Source organism: Ailuropoda melanoleuca, chromosome X, assembly GCF_002007445.2.
Source record: "Ailuropoda melanoleuca isolate Jingjing chromosome X, ASM200744v2, whole genome shotgun sequence".
In the NCBI taxonomy this organism is placed as follows: domain Eukaryota; kingdom Metazoa; phylum Chordata; class Mammalia; order Carnivora; family Ursidae; genus Ailuropoda; species Ailuropoda melanoleuca.
The window spans coordinates 38,519,375-38,543,438 of record NC_048238.1 but is presented as its reverse complement, the minus strand read 5'-3'; the positions used below and the strand labels follow the sequence as shown (position 1 = coordinate 38,543,438).

The 24,064-nt window shown below is 37.7% G+C and overlaps 1 protein-coding gene across 7 annotated transcripts in view; it reads right to left on the bottom strand.

Annotated features, from left to right (window-relative positions):
- Positions 1–10,361: 10,361 nt before the first annotated feature.
- Positions 10,362–24,064, bottom strand: part of KDM6A (lysine demethylase 6A) — a 204,769-nt gene continuing 191,066 nt past the window's right edge. For all 7 annotated transcript variants that reach the window (XM_011237210.3, XM_011237211.3, XM_002929208.4 and 4 more), the window contains 3 exons: positions 15,160–15,286; positions 12,757–12,927; positions 10,362–11,593 (listed from right to left, as the gene is read on the bottom strand). In XM_011237210.3, the coding sequence (XP_011235512.2) occupies positions 11,564–11,593; positions 12,757–12,927; positions 15,160–15,286 (328 nt within the window). In that variant the 3' untranslated portion in view covers positions 10,362–11,563. The remainder of the gene's footprint in view (positions 11,594–12,756; positions 12,928–15,159; positions 15,287–24,064) is intronic.

Genomic DNA, 24,064 nt, shown 5'->3' with positions numbered 1-24,064 from the left:
CTTTTCCCTTTGCTGATTTTGATCTTATCTTTCATTGCAATAAACTGTAACAATGCATAAAACAGTTTCTGAGCCCTGTGACTCTTGATAGTGTATCAGCAAGCCCAAGATTGGTCTTGGGGGACCCCTGACACACAGCTAAAGCATTAATTAGATGGGAATTTATAGGACTAAATGCCTGTACAGAACGTCTCAAATGACCTCAGCTCCCACCTAAAGAAACTAGAATGAAAATAGCTAAAGAAACCCGGTGTAAGCAGAAGGAAGGAAAATAATGAGAGAGAAAAATCAATGACAAAAAAACAGAAATACAATAGGGAAAAAAAATCAATGAAATCAAAAGTTGGTAATTTGAGAAGATCAAGAAAATCTGTAAACCTCTAGCCAGACTGATGGGAGTGGGGGAGAGACACAATTCACCAATATCAGGAATGACACAGAACTATAGATTTCACAAATGTTAAAAGGATAAATGACTTGAAAGACACAAACTACCAAAGCTCACTCCAGAAGAAATAGATACCTGGGCAGCCTATATCTACTAAAAAAATTGATTTTGTAGCTAAAAACTTTTCCACAAAGAAAACTCCAGGCCTAGATGGCTTTACTGATGAATTCTATCAAACATTTTTAGGACGAATTCATACCAACTTTACTCAAACTCTTTAAGAAAACCGAAGAGAGAAAATAGTTTCCAACTCATTCTCTAAGGCTAATATTACTCTGATAATAAACCCAGACAAAAGCATTACTGGAAAATAAAACCATTGACCACTATCTCTCATAAACACAGATGCAAAAATTCTCAGCAAACTTTTGGCAACAACATATAATCCAATGATATATAAAATAATAAAACATAAGCAAGTGGGCTTTATCTCAGAAGTATAAGATTAGTTTAACATCTAAAAATTGATCACTGCAATTCATCATATTAGCAGACTAAAAAAGAAAAAAAACATGTAATCATCTCAGTCAATGCAGAAAACTCATTTTATAAAATTCAACATACATTCCTGATTAAAAAAAAAAAGTCTCAGCAAACTAGTAATAGTAGGGGACATCCTCAACCTGATAGAGGGCATCTATGAAAAACCTTCAGTTAACATCATACCTACTTTCCCCTAAAACTGGGAACAGGCAAGAATGACTGTTCTGACCACTTCAATTCAATATTGTACTAGAGATTCAAGCCAGTGCAAAAAGGGAAGAAAAAGGAAGGGGGGGAAAAAGAGTCACCCATATTGGGAAGAAAGCAGTAAAACTCTCTTTATTCACAGGTTACATAAATTATTTATGTAGAAAACCCCAAGGAATCTACAGAAAAGCTACTCGAACTAACAAATGAGCTTAGCAAGGTTGCAGGACACATGGTCAGCGTTCAGTAATTAAGTACTATAACTAGCCACACACACAAAAAGGAAATTAAAAATTCAAAAACATACAATTCACAATAGCATCAAAAATATCAAACACTTTGGGATATGAAGGCTTGTTTACCAAAAACAACAAAACGGTGAGAAAAATTACAGATCTCAATCAATGGCAAAATATGCCTTTTTCTGTTCAAAATCATTAGCCAGCAGGGAAATTCAAATCAAAACCACACTGAGATACCACCTTACGCCAGTCAGAATGGCAAAAATTGACAAGGCAGGAAACAACAAATGTTGGGAGAGGATGTGGAGAAAGGGGATCCCTCCTACATTGTTGGTGGGAATGCAAGTTGGTACAGCCACTCTGGAAAACAGTGTGGAGGTCCCTTAAAAAGTTAAAAATTGAACTACCCTATGACCCAGCCATTGCACTACTGGGTGTTTACCCCAAAGATACAGACGTAGTAAAGAGAAGGGCCATATGCACCCTAATGTTCACAGCAGCATTGTCCACAATAGCTAAATTGTTGAAGGAGCCAAGATGCCCTTCAACAGATGACTGGATTAAGAAGCTGTGGTCCATATATACAATGGAATATTACTCAGCTATCAGAAAGAACGAATTCTCAACATTTGCTGCAACATGGACGGCACTGGAGGAGATAATGCTAAGTGAAATAAGTCAAGCAGAGAAAGACAATTATCATATGATTTCTCTCATCTATGGAACATAAGAACTAGGAGGATCGGTAGGGGAAGAAAGGGATAAAGAAAAGGGGGGTAATCAGAAGGGGGAATGAAACATGAGAGACTATGGACTATGGGAAACAAACTGGGGACTTCAGAGGGGAGGGGGTGGGGGAAGGGGATGGACTGGTGGTGGGTAGTAAGGAGGGCACGTATTGCATGGTGCACTGGGTGTTATACGCAACTAATGAAGCATCAAACTTTACATCAGAATCAGGGGATGTACTGTATGGTGATTAACATAATATAATAAAATAAAATTAATTATTAAAAAAAAAAAAGTTAAAAATTGAGCGACCCTATGATCCAGCAATTGCACTACTGGGTATTTACCCCAAAGATACAGATGTAGTGAAGAGAAGGGCCATATGCATCCTAATGTTCACAGCAGCATTGTCCACAATAGCTAAATTGTTGAAGGAGCCAAGATGCCCTTCAACAGATGACTGGATTAAGAAGCTGTGGTCCATATATACAATGGAATATTACTCAGCTATCAAAAAGAACGATTTCTGAACATTTGCTGCAACATGGACGGGACTGGAGGAGATTATGCTAAGCGAGATAAGTCAAGCAGAGAAAGACAATTATCATGATTTCTCTCATCTATGGAACATAAGAACTAGGAATCCGTAGGGGAAGAAAGGGATAAAGAAAGGGGGGGTAATCAGAAGGGGGAATGAAGCATGAGAGACTATGGACTCTGGGAAACAAATTGAGGGCTTCAGAGGGGAGGGGGTGGGGGAATGGGTGAGGCTGGCGATGGGTAGTAAGGAGGGCACGTATTGCATGGTGCACTGGGTGTTATACGCAACTAATGAATCATGGAAGTTTACATCGAAAACTAGGGATGTACTGTATGGTGACTAACATAATATAATTAAAAGATGTCTTTTTCATGGGTCAGAAAACTCAATACTGTTAAGATGTCAATTCTCCACAACTGGATCTACAGAGTCAATGTAATCTCAGTCAAAATTCCAGCAGGATTTTTGGGCAAGTTAATTCTAAAATTAATCCGGAAAAGCAAAAGACCTAGAATAGCCAAATCAACTTTGAGAAAAAATAACAAAGTTGGAAAAGTTACACTACCTGATTGAAAGACTTCATAGAACACAAAAACTAAGTTGAGATGATTTACAGACCTAAATGTAAAACTATAATGTCCCAAGGAGAAAACATAGGAGAGGATCTTTGAGACCAAGGTTAGGCAAAGATTTTCTAGACAGTACACAAAAAACACTAACCATACAAAAATGGATAAAATAGATTTTATCAAAATTAAGACTGTCTACTCATCAAGACACCATTAAGAAAATGAAAAGGCAAATCACAGGCTGGGAAAAATATTGGTAATACGAATATGTGACAAATGGCTTATAAGCAGTTCATATAAGGAACCCTCTACAAATCAAGAACAGAAAGACAACCCAATTTAAAATGAGCAAAACATCTGCACACTTCATAAATGAAGGTATATAGATGGTCAGTATACACATGCAAAGACATTCAACAGTAGCCATCACAAAGACCCAAATTTATAACCACAGACACCACACACTGCCTAGAATGGTTAAGCTTTTGAAAACTAACAACACTAACTATCTCTGAGGATGCAGAGCAAGCAGAGCTCTCAGATACTGCTGGTGGAAGTATAAACTGGCACCACCAGTTTGGAAAAATGTCCAACAATTGCTTATCAAGTTAAATATAGACCTACCTGATAATCCAGCCATATTTATTCGTAGTAGCAAAAACTGGAAACCCAAATGTCAATCAGCAGAATGGACAAACGTATTGTGTTAGAGTCATACAATAAAATATCACTCGACAATAAGAAAGAAGGAACTACTGATAGTCATCAACATAGATGAGCTTCAAAAACATGCTCAGTGAAAGAAGTCAAATACAAAAAAAAAAACCATTTTGCACACTTCCATTTTTAAGAAGTTTAAAAACAATAAAATTAATCTCTGGAGATAGAAATTAAGAAAGTGGTTGCCTTGGGGCGCCTGGGTGGCACAGCGGTTAAAGCGTCTGCCTTCAGCTCAGGGCGTGATCCCTGCGTTATGGAATCGAGCCCAACATCAGGCTCCTCTGCTGTGGGCCTGCTTCTTCCTCTCCCACTCCCCCTGCTTGTGTTCCCCCTCTTGCTGGCTGTCTCCGTCTCTGTCAAATAAATAAATAAAATCTTTAAAAAAAAAAAAAGTGGTTACCTGGGGTTGGGGGCAGCATGGGAGGAAGAGAACAGAATGGAAAAGGACACAACAGAACTTCCTAGGGTAATGACAATGCATTATTCTTGATTGGGGTATAACGGACACATTTGCCAAAACTCATCCAACTGTACACTTGAGATCCGTTCGGCTTACTGTATTATGTAACCATATCTCAAAAAGTATCAGGTTTAAAAAATGGGCAAGTAGTCCTTAGATACCTGAAAAATCGCTCAACCTTAGTCATTAAAGAATTGCAAATTAAAACTATCTTAAGGGGGGCAGCTGGGTGGCTCAGTCGGTTAAGGGTCTGCCTTCAGCTCAGGTCATGGGATAGAGCCCTGCATCTGGCTCCCTGCTCAGCGGGGAGCCTGCTTCTGCCTCTCCCTCTGCCCTGCTTGTGCTCTCTCGCTCTACCTCAAATAAATAAAATTTAAAAAAAATTTAATAAAGCTACCCTAAGATTCCATTTTTCACCTATTATATTTGCAAAACTCCACATGCTCCACAATACAGTCTATTGGCAAGGCTGTAGGAGAAATAGTCTTGTTCATACATTGTTAGGACGAGTGCAACACAGTATAGCTAGGAAGGGCAATAACGAGGAAAACTGTATACGCACTTACCTTGTAACCCAGTAATCTACAATTTTACCCTGAAGATACACCTCCACAAATACAAAACAACACATGCCTAAGGCCATCAAGACATTATTTGAAATAGGGAAAGATTGGAAACATCCCCCAAAAGTCCATCATTGAGAGATGACACATGCAAATGATGGAGCACCATGGTCTGATAATGATTTTCAGGATCTATTCGGTGGGAAAAAATCAAGGTGCCAAAATGTGCACACATCATGCAACATTTTGTGTATAAAAGAAGGGAAATAAGACTACACATTCCAATTTATTTACTTTTGGAAAAAGAAACACAGGAGATAGGAGCTAATGAATTAAAAATGGTTACCTACAGGTGGTGGGTAGAGACAGTTTGAAGGTGTTTAAAGGGATGGGAATAAGACTTCTCTGAAAGTACGTTTTAATATAGTTTTGCATTTTTAACCATGTACATGTTATATGTTTTGAAAACAAAGTTAAGTCAAAAGAAAGGGGGGGAAGGAGGGGGCCAGATGGAGCCTGCAGCAAGCCTAAAATGCAAGTTTCAGAGTGCTAGCATCGCACTTCAGTGTTAACTGGCAGATTACCCACTGTTCACCTGCAGCTCTTCAGTGGGTCTTACTCATGAAGCTTTTGAGGAGACTGGCCTTATCTGGAGGAACAGATAGAGATGGTCTTACAGAGGAATTTTAATTCATGGACTTGCAAGCCCCATCTGATTTAGAAGGATTTACAGCGGGATAATTTGTAGGCTGATCAAGACTTGTAAAACGATCCAGGTTTTGTATACGGTTGTATTGTCAAGTCTTTGACACTTTCTAGTTTTTTCTTTTCACTGAAATTTTTGATACATCAGTACCGCATACATGTTTGAACTTCCCCGCCTCCCCGCCACCAATTATTTTCAGTACCTTAACCCAGAAAATCTTGTTGATCATAGATTTGAGTACCGACTTCCATTTATTAAACATAGAATCCTTTCCATGTGCACACATCTCGAAATTTGCATCCGAGTACATTTAATGAAAGATAATGACATTAAAATCACATATATCAAGTTTTCTAAAGATAACATTCTCATCTACTTTCATTCTGCCAAATGTAATATTCTACACAAAGTGGAGCACTGAAGAATGCTTGGCTACAATTAACTACGTAAGCCTACAAAATCACTGTTTGCTTTCTCTTCCTTTCTCCCTTTACACTCCTTAATGGATGTTGTATGTGCGCATCTGGGGAAGTAGGTGCGGTTTGGAGATAACACTTTGTGTTAATCATACCCTTCATCTATTTGAGGTCATCATACACTTACACACGCATGGTTATAATGTAAATACGTTAGGATAGTCTCTAGGTTCATCGGGAATCTTTCTGTTGTTCAAATCATGTTTAATCACTTGGGACTAAACTACCTGGCACTGAATGGCTTTAAAATCCTGAGAAAACGGACTCCACATTTTTTTCAGGTTGGCACACTTAGAAATCATATTTTGAGTATGTTAAATCAGATTCCCAGCTTAAACTAGACTGGTAAATGGCAGACCAAATTTGGGGAAAAAATGCCAATTAATCATTGTATCGAAAGTATTCTATTTATACACTTTGTCAGTTTCTTGAAGTGCCATTATTTGACTTAAGGACTGGAACAACTCAGTAGCCACCGCTAAGACTTAACAGGACTCTTTCCTCTATCATTTCCACTTCCTAAAACCCATTGCTTTTATCTTCTCCCCGCTCATTCACCATCTTTTCCAACCACAACTGTGGACCCTAACGCAGCACAAATCCATGTTTCCTTTCCATTCTAAGAGTGCAAAAACCTAGGAGTATGATGTCAAGGAGGAGGCCAATACTACTCCCAAATGCTTCTTCTGAAACCAATTTAAAAACACTATGCCATACATCCCAGCTTGCCCGGGAGAGCCCCCACTTTACGGCTGCTGCCCTATCCCAGAAAGTACTAATTGTGCCCCCTTTTGATCCCCAAACTGTTCTGGTTTGGACTATGAAAGATATGGTTGGCCTAATTATAGGTTATCAAATTTAAAGACATCTTTCTCTTGTTAAATATTTAAAATATGACGTTTCTCTCACGCGTGACTTCAGAGTAAGCACTCGGCAGTTCCTACTTCTCTGCAGTGGGCAGAAGGGCGCTGTCTGGAGTAGCATCTCCACCACCACAGTTGGAATCTCGGCTCCAACCCTTCATGACCACAAACCTTGGGGGAAGTTATAGTAGCTCTTTGCCTCAATTTACTTATCTGTAAGATGGGGACACAACAGTACCCCACTCAGAGGGTCACTGTGAGGACTAACGAGAATGTACATTAAGTACTTAGCACTGTGCTTTGCACAGGTAGTCAGTAAACAGCAGGTACCTGTAGGTCACACTAAAAATTACCATCTTCATTTCCCTGTTCAACTAAAAAAGTGCATCTTCCTTTCAGAAACAAAACACCATATGGACTGCTTCACAATACACATACAAAACTGTTCCTGCGCAGAGCACTCTAGGACAGTGACACAAAATGTTTAGAATTGGTGGGGCGCCTGGGTGGCACAGGGGTTAGGCGCCTGCCTTCGGCTCAGGGCGTGATCCCAGCGTTATAGGATCGAGCCCCACATCAGGCTCCTCCGCTGTGAGCCTGCTTCTTCCCCTCCCACTCCCCCTGCTTGTGTTCCCTCTCTCGCTGGCTGTCTCTATCTCTGTCAAATAAATAAAATCTTTAAAAAAAAAAAGTTTAGAATTGGTGACGTTTGTTGTTCATCAAAGACCAATATAATTTCGTACCTAGGGACCCTGGAAAGACCGGACAACCCCCACCGCCCAGCCCTCAAATTCAATACCTTTTCCCACCCACAGCAGTTAGGCTGTTGCTGCACTGAAGGTGCTCTGGCAAATGCCACCAACCATGTTGTGCCAACCCAAAGAAATGCCGTAATCCTCATCTTTGCAGCATGGTGTGGTTATTTTTCAAAGGCTCCAGTTTGTCCAAAATCACCCTGGCTGGTTTAGCTTTCTTCTCCTTTGCAATCTCCTTTTCTCTTATACGTGACATTCCTTAGTGGGTATTTGGTCTCCCTCACCTCACCTCACTTCCTGGATCATCTCTCTTCTGGCTCTAAGTACCACCTCCATGAACAGCAGACACATGGTTCCAGACCAGGCCTCTCCTAAGTCCAACTACTTAGATGCCCTACAAGCAGTTCATTAGTTTCTGCCTCCAGAACCACACTTCCGTATTTCCTATTCTGGTTAGAAGTACCCCATTCACTTGAAGACATCTAGTGGGTCCTGTGGAACTTACTTTTTGTCTTCCCAATCTGTGCTCTTATTTCCAACCTTGGAACATCCAAAGTTCAAATCCAAATCCTCTCTTCCTTAAATTTCTCTGCTTTGGAGATATCCCTCTGGCAGCCATGTACAGGATAGATGGAGTGTGTTAAGGCAGGCAGGAAGACTACTGTAAACTCAGTGCTGTTCTTTTGTTTAAATCCCACGTATGATTCCATATTAGCTACAGGGTAAAGTGTCAGCACCGCTCATGGAAGAGGCAGCTTTCCCACATCTCAGACCCTTCCTACCCTTCCCTTTAGCACTCCTCCAACCCCTTGGCCAAAGTTCCCAAATCCTCTTGGCTCAGGAAGGTGTGATGTAAACCCCGCTGAAATGCAGCCTCCGCTATTACCCTTCTTGTTACCTCTTCTAGGTTTTGCCTGGTTCATTACATCAATCTCCCATATTAAATGTGTGTGGAGAGGATAGAGGACAGGGATCACATCTTAGATTTGCTTTTAGGAGATAATAAATATACTGACTAAATGAAAATACACATGACAATAATTTAAAGATTTAATGACTAGGTTCTGAGAAGCAGACACTTCATTTCAGTTAAATTCATAGTATTATGTGATCTTAAATTTCAGCTGAAATTGTTAAGGCTGTGTCAATTACTACTTTTAGAAACTGACTTAGGTTTTATTTCAAAAAGAAGCCGCCACATTTTTTTAAGTTGATTTAACATAATTAGGTTAAAAAGCAAGTTGAACTGCTCTACTGATGGCATATGATTTCCTATCTAACCGGTGACAAAGAGAAAAGAATATGATGCAGTTCCTACTATCTGGATCAACATCTGCTTTTTTACACATTTTGTAATTAGCTTCTTTCTCTAAACAATGTGTGTTATTAAGGCATCTGGATAAAGTGTGCTTTTAATGGGATTTACCTATACAGAGAGCAGTAAAAAGAAAAAAAAATCTATTTCTTCTGAAACCTGAAAAACGTACATTATTAAGGATACTAAATTGATGAAAAGAAAGCAGTTTACACAAGACTTTATCTAGTTATACTTCAGCGTAATGTTGATGTGTTTGATTTCTATTTCCTATCCTCTACCCATTCAAAGATAAAGCTGAGCAAGTATTATTCTTGACGTAAAACTTCCAAGTATGTATTGGTGAAACAGCACTAAATTACTCTTAAATGTCAGACAACCTGTATTAATCTTCGCAATAAACTATCTTGATAAAAGCATAGAAAATAAGACACTGTGTCAGTAAGATAAACTAGAACTCGTTAAGCAACATTTAGGCATAGCTTTAGCATTCTTATAATCTTTCCTTCTGGATAGCTGGCTTGCAATTTTTATTTGCAAAAATGTCTGTCTTGAGTTATTTCAAAAATATTAGCGGTTACACATCCTAAGCAGCACTTAGACAAGCACTCTTGCTCCTTAACTGAAATAGATTTCTAAGTATTTCCTTCTGAAGTTATGAGAGATGATTACTGCTACTAGATATTCAATATTTACCAAATTAACTAATTAAATAAAATATCTCCATGCTTTCAAGCCTTCAAACTGTTTCTAGGAGGACAACATACTCCAAAACTATCTGAACAAGAATACTTGATTAATGCAATCAGCACGGCATTTCCCCAGATAGGATTATAAATTCTCTTCAGTCATAAATATAACTCCATTTCTAGCATACTCTATGCTTCTTCACTAAAGTTTCCTGGAAAATCTTATAAAGAACAGTGTGATAAAAAGAGAGTATGTGCCAAATGCAAGGTACCATTATTATAAAACGAAATACTACTGTTAATTAGAAGTGACTTGTTAATGCTAATATAGCTTGCTATATTTTTACCAGTGATATGGACTTGTAGACTCTCCCCCCGCACCCCAATCATGTCATGCAAGCAGGAAAGCATGAAATTTCAAAATTGCCTAACATTAAAAAATAAGTCTCTTAATTTATTTGCATTCTAAAATAGAGCCCTTCATCTGAACCTTTTTCCATATAAAACTCTTAGTGATGTACAAGATTTATCAAGCCCATGTAACATTCCCTTTAAAATCTTAAGTTCAATCACTATTTGTTTTCTACTATTATACTATGTTTTGGCAGCAATTGTTTATTGGTCTGTCATTGCAGTAATTGCAACTTAACAATAAACCAGTCTGACATTTTAGGTCTTGAAGATACATACCATATATATTTCTTTAAAAATAATCATACTTTTTGTAAGCAATACTTTACAGTATACACCTCAAAAATCTACCATAGATGTGAAACTTAAAACGAGAAAAATTTAAGTTCTAAATCTTTATACATATATATCCAGATTTCTATATATATTATATATACATACATAAGTATATATAAAATATATATAATCAGATTTGAAAAATGAACAAAAACTGGGCACTGTACATAAAGTCTTTTTAAAACTCAAACAATAGAAAACTCTTTAAACATTAAACAATTTTAATAAAAGTTTCTGTACAATGCTAAGCAGTTTTATTTACACATAGAAAATGTAATAGGAGTAGTGTTTGAAATTACAGAACTCCTTAAAATTTCAATGGCAGGTAAATCTGGAAAAAATAACAGCATTCCATTCACAAATATTTTCAAGCAATAAATATGTATTTATAAATAGTGTAAATTTACATCAAGATTAGAAACAAAAATCACAAATCTGAAGTTTATTCCTTAGTCTATGTGCAATCCATTATCTTTGTGACTTGGCTGTTAATTTTTTAAACATTTTATTTAGGAACCAAAAGTGTAATAACCGTCATGGTTTCAAAACAAGACAGAAAAACATAAAAGCAGTAAAAAAGTTCCTTACCTAACTTTTCACATTAAAAAAAAGTTGACCAAAGAAAGACTTAAAATTGCTAACTACCTTACAAAGAAATGACCAGCTAGGCTAGTATTTTTTTTCCAAGGAAAATTCTGAAGGGGAAAAGATAGATGAAAACCAATTCATCAGCCCAGAAATAGAGAAATATAAAAGAGGTTGTTTTCAAGTCAGTAGTCTGTATGATGTTGCCAGTTTTGTCAGATATATACAAAACATGGAATTTATTATTTTTTTTTTCTGAAGTACAGCTGACCAGCTTTGTGAGAGTCCTGGAATAGGAGCAGTGCTCTCTCCTGTCCAGTTGGGTTGACACTCCGCACTTGAAAGGTTGCATAGACACAGTTTTCAGCCAGCAGCCTTACGAGATAGCTACAAAAACCAGTGGTGCAGAACTGAGTTACTTCCTGAATAGCAGAAAAGGTCTCATTTAATGTCCACGGAACAATATCAAGATGAGGAGGATGGTAATGGAGGAGCCTGAAAATAAAAGGCATGTTACTTTGGTATACAAACGGTTAACAGCAGTCCCTAGCTCAAGGGTACAAACACAGCCTGCTTTTAGGAAGGTAGGGGAAGGAACAATTCTCTTTAACAGCCTGCTACAGAATGTCAACTAGAACCTCCCTTACTACTGTCTCCCACGTGGCCAATTATCCGTGACCAATTTTCCGAAGGGTCTGAGACCATTATTCTATACTCAGTGTGCCTACATTTTTCTGTACCTCACCAATTAGTCAAAGGCTCTTAGGATGTTATTGGGTTGACCATTTTTGATTGCTTAAAAAGAAAAAAAGAAAAAAAAAAAGGCTTGCAGAAAATGACTTCACAGATCAATTATAATTTCATTAGTGACTGGCTTCAGAAGCTATCTCAACGAGATAATATATTTTTGTTTAACATACTCCGGGTAATTTTCTTCTTCAAGAAATCTTAAAGACCATTTAAGTGAAACTAGGAGCTAAACTTCAGTAATTCAGTTTCTGATCACATATGCAGAGGGAAGTATTAGAGGAAATCAACAATTCATAAATTATATCTGTGTTTCTATTCATGAAACTATTGATGTGCTAGAGTAAAATGCTTCCCCCTAAGCATCTGCTGTTTAAAATTAAAAACTGTGCAATATTTCTAAGTATACTTGAATTTCATAAGGTTATATAACGTACCAGGAAGTTAAGCTCCATCAAATATTCCCATGAGGTTAATACTTCTGGCAAGGATAAAATTTTAAATACATATAATTAGCTCTAAAAGCAGAAGTCTATTTAAGACCACACTTACTGATTCATTTTGTGGACACTAATAACTTATGTACACATTTTATCTACTGAAATCAAATGGCATAAAGGATATGATAGTGTTCTAAAAGCACAGAAAGATTTTAAAATGTAATTACGGTAACATTATTTAGGCTTGGACTCACCCGGGAAGGAAAGTGAAAATGAAATATGCCAATTTTATAGGAATAAATACTTGGAAGTGAAGGAGGGGGGAAATGATATGAATATTTCCTCACGCAGTATCTAACAAGCAAAAGGAAAATTTAAATATTTCGTTACCTCCTACTTATCAGGTGGCAGAACAAACACTGCTCCTTCCCTATCCAGCTAAGTATGTACTCACATGCTGATTTCACTTACTAATGTAAATTGGTCATAGACTTGCATCAGGTCCTCCATTTTATACTGTTCTAGCACCACAAAATTTTCCAGGTTTCCGCTTGTTTTTCGTGCACAATCTTGGCAATGCACTATGTAGGTCTTTCGAGAATTGCTCTCATTTGTGACAAAAAGCAGATCAAAAACCTCCACCTATTTTAAGCAAGAGAAAAAGAGGTCAACAGAGAGAGTGGTTATTTATTTATCGTACTGTTTTACTATAATCACAGAATTCTACTTTACATGGAGTTGTGGGCAGTGATCTCTGGTTAAGAGTAGGTACTAAGACAAACATGGCCATGTTTGAGAATCTTTAACAGACCAGGTTTATTTTGCCAAAACCCGAAGACATGGGTGGTAATGCATATTTAGGGGAGGGACTTCAAGTAATGACACACACTTTACAACCACCGACAAAAGCCTAATTTAAATGTTGATCAAGGTCAGCCTATTTTTGTTTTAAATCCAAAACAATGGTACACAATCAGAACAAAGTGATCGTTATTTTCCGTTTACTTTTCAATAGTACTCATCACAGAGCACTGTGTATGGATACTTCTCTTCTCCCACAGACTGAGCTCCTCAAAGATGAAGACTATGTTTTACTCACTTCTGCATATCCAGAGCAGAGCACAGTGCTAAGACAAACCTCAAAACACACATGTTGAATAAATACAATCTGATTATTTTACAGACGAGGAAACAGGTAAGTGACGGTGACTGTTCAGCTATAAGCCTCATGTTAAGGAATAGGAATACAAGCAAAAGATATATTCATGAGTATAGCACGATTTTAGAAATAATACCTCTAACATTTACAGAAAGATTGATGAGCTGCTATGGCTTAGGTGGGATGAGGGATAGAGTCATTCTGAAATTCTGAAAAGCTTATACATTCACTTTTTTTTTTCTTTTGTTTTTGGGAGGTATAATACGCCTAACCAGAATCTATCTGATCTTCAAAGATTTAGCTTTGGCCAGGTTGTACAACATTAAAAGAGCCAATGGATTCAATCATTTCAAATAAAAGTCAACGTCAGAATACAGAATTTCAAGGTTTGGGGTGGATCATTAATAACCCTGGCTTTGTCATATCCTTGAATTTATTCAATGACAGAAAGCTCTCATGACCTCCTGTCTTCTTTGAACAGTGTTTTGATTAAAATCTCAGTGTTCACCATTTTACCACTACTATCAATGGGCAACAAGAAGAACCTGGTGATCTGAGCTAGAAAATCTGTGAGCATTCTTCAACCTCTCACTTCTGCCATGTAAGGGGCTGTCTTGTGGATTTTATCTTCTAAATATTTTTTAATTTTTCTCCTTCTTTAATATTCTCATTGCAATCTCACATAGGCCTTAAGATAACAACTCTTTCTTAAAACCACTGCAATAGCTTCCTATCTCTGTTCTCTCCAATCACATTTCTCTTTCAAGCACATGGCCAACGTGGCTGCCTGCTCAACATCTTCTGATGGCTTCAATGACCTCAGAATAAATATCAAGTTCCTTAAAATCATTCAAGATGCTCCGTAAAGCTTCCTAGCACTTAGACTTGTAAGTAGAATTTGCACAGTCTGTGTGCCAGCCACACTGGACTACTTACCCTTTTCTGAGTAAGTCATTTCATTTCCCATGTTGAGTCTACACCTCATACTAATATTCACTCCACTTCCAATTCTCATCATTTTTTAGCCCACTGAAGTCTACTCATCCTTCAAGGATGGACTCAAATGTTAAACTTTTGTGAATTCTTATGTGAACACCAGAAGGGAAAATTACGTCATTTTCCCCCTCAGTGTTACCCTAACAGTAAGATCCAACTTTGCGTTCACCACAGTCTAATATATATTACAATTAGTTGTTTATAATTTGTCTTCTCCGAGTAGAATGTAAGCTCCTTCAGAAACAGTACTACGTTAATACATGTTTCTGCTTCTCTTGCAAGCCATGGCCACAGGAGATTGACCAATGTATTATGAACTGCACCAGAGAGGCCTGAGCATTGATCTGCCTGGAGCTATACTGAACTACATTCAGTTTATGGTCATCTGCTTACATGTGGATTATTACCAGTTTAAAATCTCAAGACTAAACTTTATCTTGATGATTATCATTTGTTAAACATCTACTAGATAAATGACTGTCGTAATTACTTTTAGAGTTAATTCACTGTTAGCGAAATAGTTAACAGCTAAGTAACAAAATAACAAGACTGAATATAACGTCAATTTCAGTAAGATGCAGGACATGAGAGTATAAATACTCTTTATAAATTTTATAAATCTAAATTTATAAATTTGAAATAAAAGTAACCAAAGAGAAACCAGAAGCAGAGAGGTAAGAGGCTTTATAAAACAACCCTGGATAACAACAGTTACTTACCTCACAAATGCTACAGTAATGCGCCGGTTCTTCTTTTGTCCGCCCATGCCATATAATCTCTTTTCCTGCAGCAATGAGAGCTTCCCTCAATGTCTGACATTGCTTCAGAGTTCTCAGAAGACAATACCTATTATGGGGGAAAAATTATTTGTGACCAGCAACAGAATACTGTATATCTTTAGCATAAAAGATATACTCCTAGAGACTTGGTTCTAGTATCTGTGACTCTGTCATTTTTTTGGTCAATTTCTCACTTATTCTCTTATTTAAAAAAATAAGGCCAATGCTCAGCAAGTCTGATGATGACAATATTAGATCATTTAAAGTTCAAAATTAATTGAAATCTGAATATCAAAATACAGCGATCTTAATATTAAAAACCTGACTCCTTGCTTAAATAGAAGTCGCTAACTTTAGCTCTTATTTGGGCAAGTCAATTAACCTCTTTGGGAGTCAATGTCCTCATCCTTGACATAAGGGTTCTAAATTCTAGATCTCAACTGCTATGATTCTATTAAGGCAGGAAGGCACATTACTTCCGTCAGCACTACCTAGACACTCATAAACTGCATCATCTGTACAGTTGCTTTTGAAACTTTTGAGTCTGTACACAGAAAACTATAGATTTAGTTACTTCATGACACAAAATTGGTTTCACTACAGCGCTAAAGAAGAAAAATAGACATTACTTGATTTTAACTTGAGGATAATATAGAATCTTTCATTTCTATTAACACAAGTGAACTCTTCTTATAATTTATACCTTTTCTAAATTCATACTTATGATGCTAACAATATATTCAATTCTCACAATTTGTGCTGATTTTCCTACAGTTTGGGGCCATTACTTGGACCTGTCTGCTAAAGTCTCTTACTCTCCTGTGAATTAGTGGCTCCGGTTCTCCATTTGAAAGAGAAGTTGGACTAGATGGTCTCTAAAGCACTTTGCAGCTCTAAAATGCAGACAATGAAAATACCCTAAAGAAAAGGAAATGGGTTTAGCAACTGACTGCTGTTGGAGAGCAAAGTTTTTGTCTCTTTTATTCATTGCCTAGGACAGTGCCTGGAATACAGCAGATGCTTGATAAACATTCAATTACTTAACAAGTAAAATTTAAAGCACGATAAACAGCATATTTAATTTCTCTGAATTTATATTTCCTTGCTGTTTCCTAAGTTACAAGATTCAAGTATTGTTACTTATCAGAACCCATGTAAATTAAGCCAAGGTAAAAAAGATGACTTAAAATATATGTAAACCTGTTAATTTATGTAACAAACCTTAAAACAACAGCAACTTTACAGTTGTAAGGCAGATCCTTTCAGTATCACAAAGAATTTCACTCTTAATTTGGCTTCAGCAATTCTTCTGTTTAACTTATTTAAAAACAAAACAATGCTTTAGATTGTGGTTTCCAAGTCAAACACAGGACAGCTGTGTGTGGGGGGGATGGGGGGAGATGTGTCAGGGGAGGTAGCAAGTAAAAAGTTAGATCATGGCAAAAAGAGAGAAGATAGAATTCTAGACTATGCCACCGGCTCTTGAACAGTACCTGCTCCTCCCTTTCCCTTTTCTGCGTCACATACAATTCACCTCTGAAGCCACTGATCTTACTAAACAAGTTTTCCAAGCAGGGCTTCAAAATAAGGTCTCGTTCACAGGAAAATAATGCCTAAAACTCTGCAAATACCTTTGGAAGATTTGCAGACTCCACTATGCTCTCGTGTGAGAAAACCCAGAAAAATAATCAAATAATACAATAAAGTACATAAATAATTAAAAATAAGAACTGGAGGCATGGTATGAGGTGCTTCAGACATGTTATGCCATGCAGGCCTCTCAATGGCCCTGAGCAAGAGGCACTCTTATCTCCATCTTACCAATGAGCAAACCAGGGCTCAGGGAAGCTCAGTTTGTCTGATGTCATAAAGCTCATTTTTAAGTGGCTGGGCTAGGGATTTGTGAAAACAAAATGTTAAGCCACCCCTCACTACCTCAAACTGTACTCTCTTCTTTCTGGTCTCTTTTCCTGTCTCTTTTTACCTGCCCGCTCCCCCTCATCTCTTTTGAAGATGGAGATTCTTGAAGCTCCATCAGGACAGTTTGGTTTTGTGTTTCAAACACAGAGCCTTGGTTCTGGGGAGCATTACTCCACTCTACTCAGCGAATGAAGTTTTGCCTCCAACACCATGGACTACTTTGGCAGTTGGATTGTAGTTTACAACTCATGGCTCGTTTGGTAGTTTTATCCAGAAAAAGGCACATAGTGTATGTTTTTCCTACACACAATAAAGGGTTAGAGCTAGGGCTATATTAAGAGTAAATACTAAGCCACAAATATGCTGCTTCTGGAATCACAGCTCCAGAATTTTTATTTTGTGAGATACTGGAATCTTAGTTCAAATCATAGTTCAACTAATGTGATCTGACAACAAATAACCAAATTGTGGTTTCCCCCTTCCCCTTAGATTTTTTTCCTTAACAGTAAAAGTTTTTGTTTCTTTCCATTTTCAAAAGGTAGCAGTTGGAACAGAAGAACAACTGAGAGAGACAGAGGCTCTTTTGGAGTCTACAGCAATAAGCAGGTCCTAGAGAGAGGGTGTGATTCAACTGAAGGGTAGGGAAAAATAAATAGAAAATAAAAACATTTGGGGAAAGGATGCCTAGGGAAGACACAGATATACTATTCAAGACTTGACTTGACAGTCCTCTGGTTCTGTTTTGGTTAATCTCAGGCTTTGGTTTTATGTGAAGACAACATTTGAGTGTACTAAAGAGCTAAAAACTAAGAGTCAAACAAAATCACTGTTGCCATTTCCTCTTCATTTTAGTTTTGCTGAATTTTAATAAATTTATCTTATGGCAATTAAAAATGCAACTTAAAATAATAAATCACTAGCAAAAAGTATAAAAATGTAGAGGATAGAAGATGCTGTTTTTAACAAATGCATTTTAGGAACAGGGTCCGAAATGATTTCAGGAGCTAGAAAAGCAGGAAATTCTGTGACGTTTAAGGATCAGTCTGGTTTCAGGACCCTGTGTTTAGCTGTCTGGATGAAAGACTACACAAAAAGGCAGGGGGTATTAAAGACAGCTCTGGCTTGGAAGAAAACCACAAGCAAGAGGCTAATTGAGGGCGTATTGTGTTTGAGGTTACACAGTAGACTCCAATCCACCCAAAAACCCATCTGCAAAGATGGAACCTCAAGAGGGATGGAATTTTAGTGAACAGCTTTACACAGGGGATAGAAATGCAAATATACTTGAAATATCAGAATAAGAAAACTGAAGACAATAAATGGACAAACGATTATGAACAATATAATCATAAATCAATACACTGGGCAAAAGATAAACAGACGAAGTATGCCATGAATGCTAAAAGGAAGGAGAAGCTCATCTTCCACTGAAGAGAGATGGGAAATCACAGAAGTTTTCATAAAGAAGTTGTCAGTTTAGATGGGAGCAAGAAGGAGAGGTGGGAGGAAGACATCTTCCAGGCAGCGGGAATGCCATGAACAAAGCTAGTATAGGGATTATTCAGGGAACAAACAACTGTTGCTACAAGATTTTAATCTTGGGATGGGGTTTCCGGGGCAGGAGAATAAAGGAATAAAGCCACAGTGACAGTACATTATGTTGAAGTGAAGACAACATTTGGGGACTATTCAGATATTCCAGGGGCAACTTGACTAAGTTTCCAAAGTTAGTTCCCAAATACCAGTGTGAAGACAGATGAAACATGCGTTAGCTTGATACCCCAAGTCTTTATGGTAACAATCGTAGCCACTAAGAAGTAGATGGGGTACAAATTAAAGTACACCAAGAGGTGCCCTGCCTCGACCGATCTATCTTACATACTTGCCACCTGTCACTCCAGGGTTTCATTCCCCTATGACACCAGTGAGTGTCCGAATGTCAGTAAGACATCTAACAGTTTCATTTAAACCAACCACATGGCTGAAAATCAAGGTCTCAGTCAATGATAAAATGAGTATCTTAAGAATTTTAAACTCTTGGATGGAAAAATCAAGCATGAAAGAAAATGTTAACCATGAGGATACAGAGTTTTAGAATTTTTAGATTTTGTTTATTCGGTGTTCTCACCAAGCACTGTATATTTAACCCAATGGTGTTTCAGAAGACCCAGCCCCAGGACAAGAGCATTAGAATCTACACTAACTACGGACTGGTCTTCATGGCTATACCCTCTCAATCAATTATCAGGCCAACTGGATATTACCAAAGAGCTGGAGTATACCTCATTTATCCATTAAAAAATGGGTATCAAAGGGAAAAGGGAGTTAATACTGAACAATTTGCTTTAATGTATATTCAAGACCTCTGTGCTTGTGATAAAGTTTGTATTATGTAGGTAGAGTAATAATCTATAATATGTACCCAAAAAAGGGAAAACAAAAATATTGTTAGTTTTAAGAGATCTAATGTAGTCTAGGATGTCAGGGACTTGCCTGATCAGAGGATTCATCTAGGCCACTGTGAAATAGATTCCCAGGGTTCTTCCCATAGAGCTTTGAATTTACTTGTTAGGAACAGAGACTACAAACCTATTTTAGTAAGAGTCTCTGCTGATTTTTATGATCAGGAAAGTTAAGAACCAGTGCAAACCTTTTACTTCTTAAGTGATGAAATTGGAAACACTGTCTAAAATTTGTAGCATCATTCTTCAACAGACATTAGTATAATACCAACTTCATGAATCACATTTTATGATAAAAGCCTTTAAGAGACTAGAGAAAGAAAGCTTCAGGGGGGAGATAAGAGCAGATTCTAGAGCTAGATTGCCTGGGTTCAAATCCCAGCTCCACGCATACTTCATATTCTCTGTGCCTCAGTTTCCTCACTGCAGAAAGAGGACAACTAACTAATACTGCTATTATGAGAATTACATGTGTTATATAAAATGCTTGGATTAGTGCCTGGCAATTAGTGATCAGTATTTAAATTCAACATGTCGGATTCTTAAACTGTGCTAAAATAATTACATAATTACTAAACTGAAGTTTTTTTAATTTGAAAAAAAACCTGTGCAATGAGTGCCAAGTAAAAGTGTAGTAATTACACCAAAAAGAACCTAAGACAGATTATTTAAATGGTGTTTAGTTTAGATCCCATTAGGTCAAGATTTCTCAATCAAGGCACTGTTGCTATTTTGGGCAGGAAAATTCTTTGTGGTGAGGGGCTGTCCCATGCATTGTGGGACGCTTAGCAGTATCCCTAGCTTCTACCCACAAAACATCCACAGTACCCCTCCCATTCGAATCATGACACTGCCCTATGTCCCCCGAGGAAGGGGTCAGGGGGAGGCAAAACTACCCACGGTTGAGAACCACTGCCCTAGGTCCATGAATATTATACTTGAAAACTGTAAGGTGACTGAGGTTTCTATAACTAATATTAGTATTAAAAATTATAACTACAGCTACCGCTTACTCTATGCTAAGACCCACATAATACTTACAAAAGGTGTATTAGAAAGATACAATTATTATTCCCATTTTTCAGAAAAGGAAACACAGACTAGTAAGTTTGGTAATTTGCCCATGGTCCCCCCTACCAATAAACGGAGCAGCTGAGATATGAAGGCAGACTGGACTTCAAACAACTACACAGCGCTGCCCTGCCTGTGATATTTCACTGAGAGATCAAATAGCACAGAACCTAAGACTTAGGAAAATTACAAAGGAAAGGCAAGTAACGAACATATAACGATCATATATACACGAAAGGCACATAGAAAGTACTTTATAAAGCATTAATATTGTGCATATAAAATGGTACATTTAAAAACAGACCAAAAAAGGTGCATTATAGGTGATCAAAAGTATGACAAAATGATATGACAAGAACTTAAGTTTGTGGGGAGCGGTTTTCAATGGACTTGATACTACTGGAATTTTAGAAAATTTATTTTCAAGTACTGGCTTATAAAGTATTCATATTTTTAGAATGTATAACTACCTAGCAGATTACCAGGAGGTTGATAAGAGAATGTGTATTCTGAAAATTAACCTTCTACTCCTCAGCATACTACCTGATATGCTCCTCCTAAATCTGAGACTTTCTAATATTGAACTTTTTAGAGGAAATGGGATCTCTGGCCTTCTGTTTTTGACATTTGAAAATGTACTGAACTACTCACCATCACAGCAATTTAAGTGTAACTAACAAAGTAGGTGGTGAAGGAACCAGTTTCCGACGTATTAGAAACATACTATCATTACGTTAACTTGATAATAGCCCAACACGATCCCAACAGATCCCAACAATTCATACCGTATTTATTGGACTTTGCCTCAACTACTATTGAGATTAAACCATTCAACTGCATCTAAAGGAATCTATGTATTGTGAAAGCCTGTTATCTACAGGGAAATCTAATCAGTACCAACAGTCTCCAGAGCTCACTTGCTACACCATCATTTGATTCCCTTTTAAGGGTCCTTTTAAAAGGAATACTTCAATGCTAAAACATAATGAATATATGAGTCTTATGAAAGTCAAGTTAAAAAAGAGCCTTAGCACTATACAGGGAGACAATGTAAGAGCACTATACAGGGAGACAATGTAGGCCAAAGGAATGTACCTCAAATATTTGAAAATGGAAGTCATGAATTTTCAAAGAATGAGGTTTCTCTTAGCTCTCAATCAACTATTTTAAAATTAAAACCAAAGAGTAAAAACTGTATATTATGATGAAGATGGATAATCAGCATCAATAATCTCCCCACCCTCAATTTTAGATTTTAAAGTGCCTATTTAGTAAAACTTCATTTTTAGACCTACCAATGGAAATACCTGTGACATAGTTTATACTGGAGTGGGATAGGGATTTACTTAAAGTATGTTCAATAGATCTCAAAAATGTACAACCCAAATAAAATTGAGAGAACACAAATCCAGAATGTGGAACTCTGTATAACACAAAGGTGTGCGAGAGAGAGAGAGAGAGAGAGAGAGAGAAAAGAAAAGAAAAGAGAAGAGAAAAGAAAAGAAAAAAAAGAAAAGAAAAGAAAAAGAAAAGAAAAGAAAAGAAAAGAAAAGAAAAGAAAAGAAAAGAAAAGAAAAGAAAAGTCACGTAAAAAGACTCACAGATTTAGACACAATGACTACATACTGAATTCAATGTCAGCATCATAGGGGCTGGTGGGGCAGGGAGAGGTAAGAGCTACAATAATATATTTCTGCACAGTTGGGGAATTTCAAATGTAGACTGTATATTAGCTAATTACTACTGAATTTCACATTTCTTATGTGTTAAACAGTATTGTGGTTACACAAGAATATCCTTATTCTTAGGAGATGCAGGCTGAAGCGTTTGGGGTCATGTCATAATGTTTGCGAATTACTTTTTCATATGGCTCACCCAAAAAAGTGTGTGCATATGCATATGTGGAGACTGCTCAGTAAATGTAGCAAAAACTTATCTGACGACTCCAGATAAGTTATATAGACATTCACGGTACTATTCTTTGACTTTTGGTAGATTTTTAAAAATTACAAAATAAAAAGCTGGAGGAAAAACTATAAACAAGTTTGGGAGTGGGGACACGCAGCAATGCATTACATGCAAATCTGATCTATTTTAAGGAGAAGAAGGTATTAATATGGAAAAAATGTCACAGTTCAATGAGTTAAAGGAAAAGATCAGTAGCCTTACACTTCGAGTCTTTCTTACTTCACTTCTTTGTAGGGGCACTGTTCTATTTTAAAAATAGCTAATGGTTCAGAAAACTTAACAGCGAACACCTCAGGAGGGTTACCTGTCAGCCAGGTGAACGTTTACAAATGTGTGTACCAGACTCCTTTTCTAAGCAACAGAGCCATATAGTCATCTGGCTACTTAACAGAGATCCCCACTAAAAATCACAGGAGACATTCAAGTTCTGCATATCTAAAGTCTGCCAAGCTGGTAATCTCCCCACACCTAACGCATTTCCTCCCTTCTTCCTTTACCCCCAGGTTCATCAACAGGCCACCTCCTCCCCAAGATAAAGACCCAGCAGGATGGGGCGCCTGGGTGGCACAGTGGTTAAGCGTCTGCCTTTGGCTCAGGGTGTGATCCCGGCATTGTGGGATCGAGCTCCACATCAGGCTCTTCCACTATGAGCCTGCTTCTTCCTCTCCCACTCCCCCTGCTTGTGTTCCCTCTCTCACTGGCTGTTCTCTGTCTCTGTCAAATAAATAAATAAAATCTTAAAAAAAAAAAAAAAAGCCCCAGCAGGACAGATTTCTCTCTTACCTCCACCATATCACCAAGTGTAGTCTGTTTTACCCTCTAACCTTTGTCCCTCCTCTTGTCTAAACTGCAGCAACTACCTTCTCATTTATTCCTCCAAATCTTCTGCCCTCCATTTATTGTTTCGTCTTGCTGCCAAGTGACCTAACATGCAAATTTGATTATTAAAAAGATTTAAAAAAAATTTTTTTTAAGAGAGCTAGCGAGCATGCTGGGGGTGGGGGGAGAGCAGAGGGAGAAAGAGAGAGAATCTTAAGCACAAGCCAGACTCGGGGCTCCACTTCACAGCCCAGAGGTCATGAGGACCCGAAATCAAGAGTTGGAGCTTAACCAACTGAGCCACCCAGGAGCCCATAAAAGATTTAAAATTCTAAAGGCGAGGAGGTTAAGATGGCGGAGGAGTAGGGGACACCTTTTTCAGCCGGTCCCCTGAGTTGAGCTGGATAGGTACCAGACCAGCAGGAATATCCACGGAATCAGCCTGAGACGCAGGAAGATACATCTGGATCTCTACAAATGAACATCTCCAGCGCTGAGTATCGAGGTACGAAGCGGGGAGCCGTGAAACCGCGCACAGATATCGGAAGCTAAACAGAAGGGGGAGGGAGCCGCCGTGTCAGGGCGCCGGGAAGCGGTAGCCACCT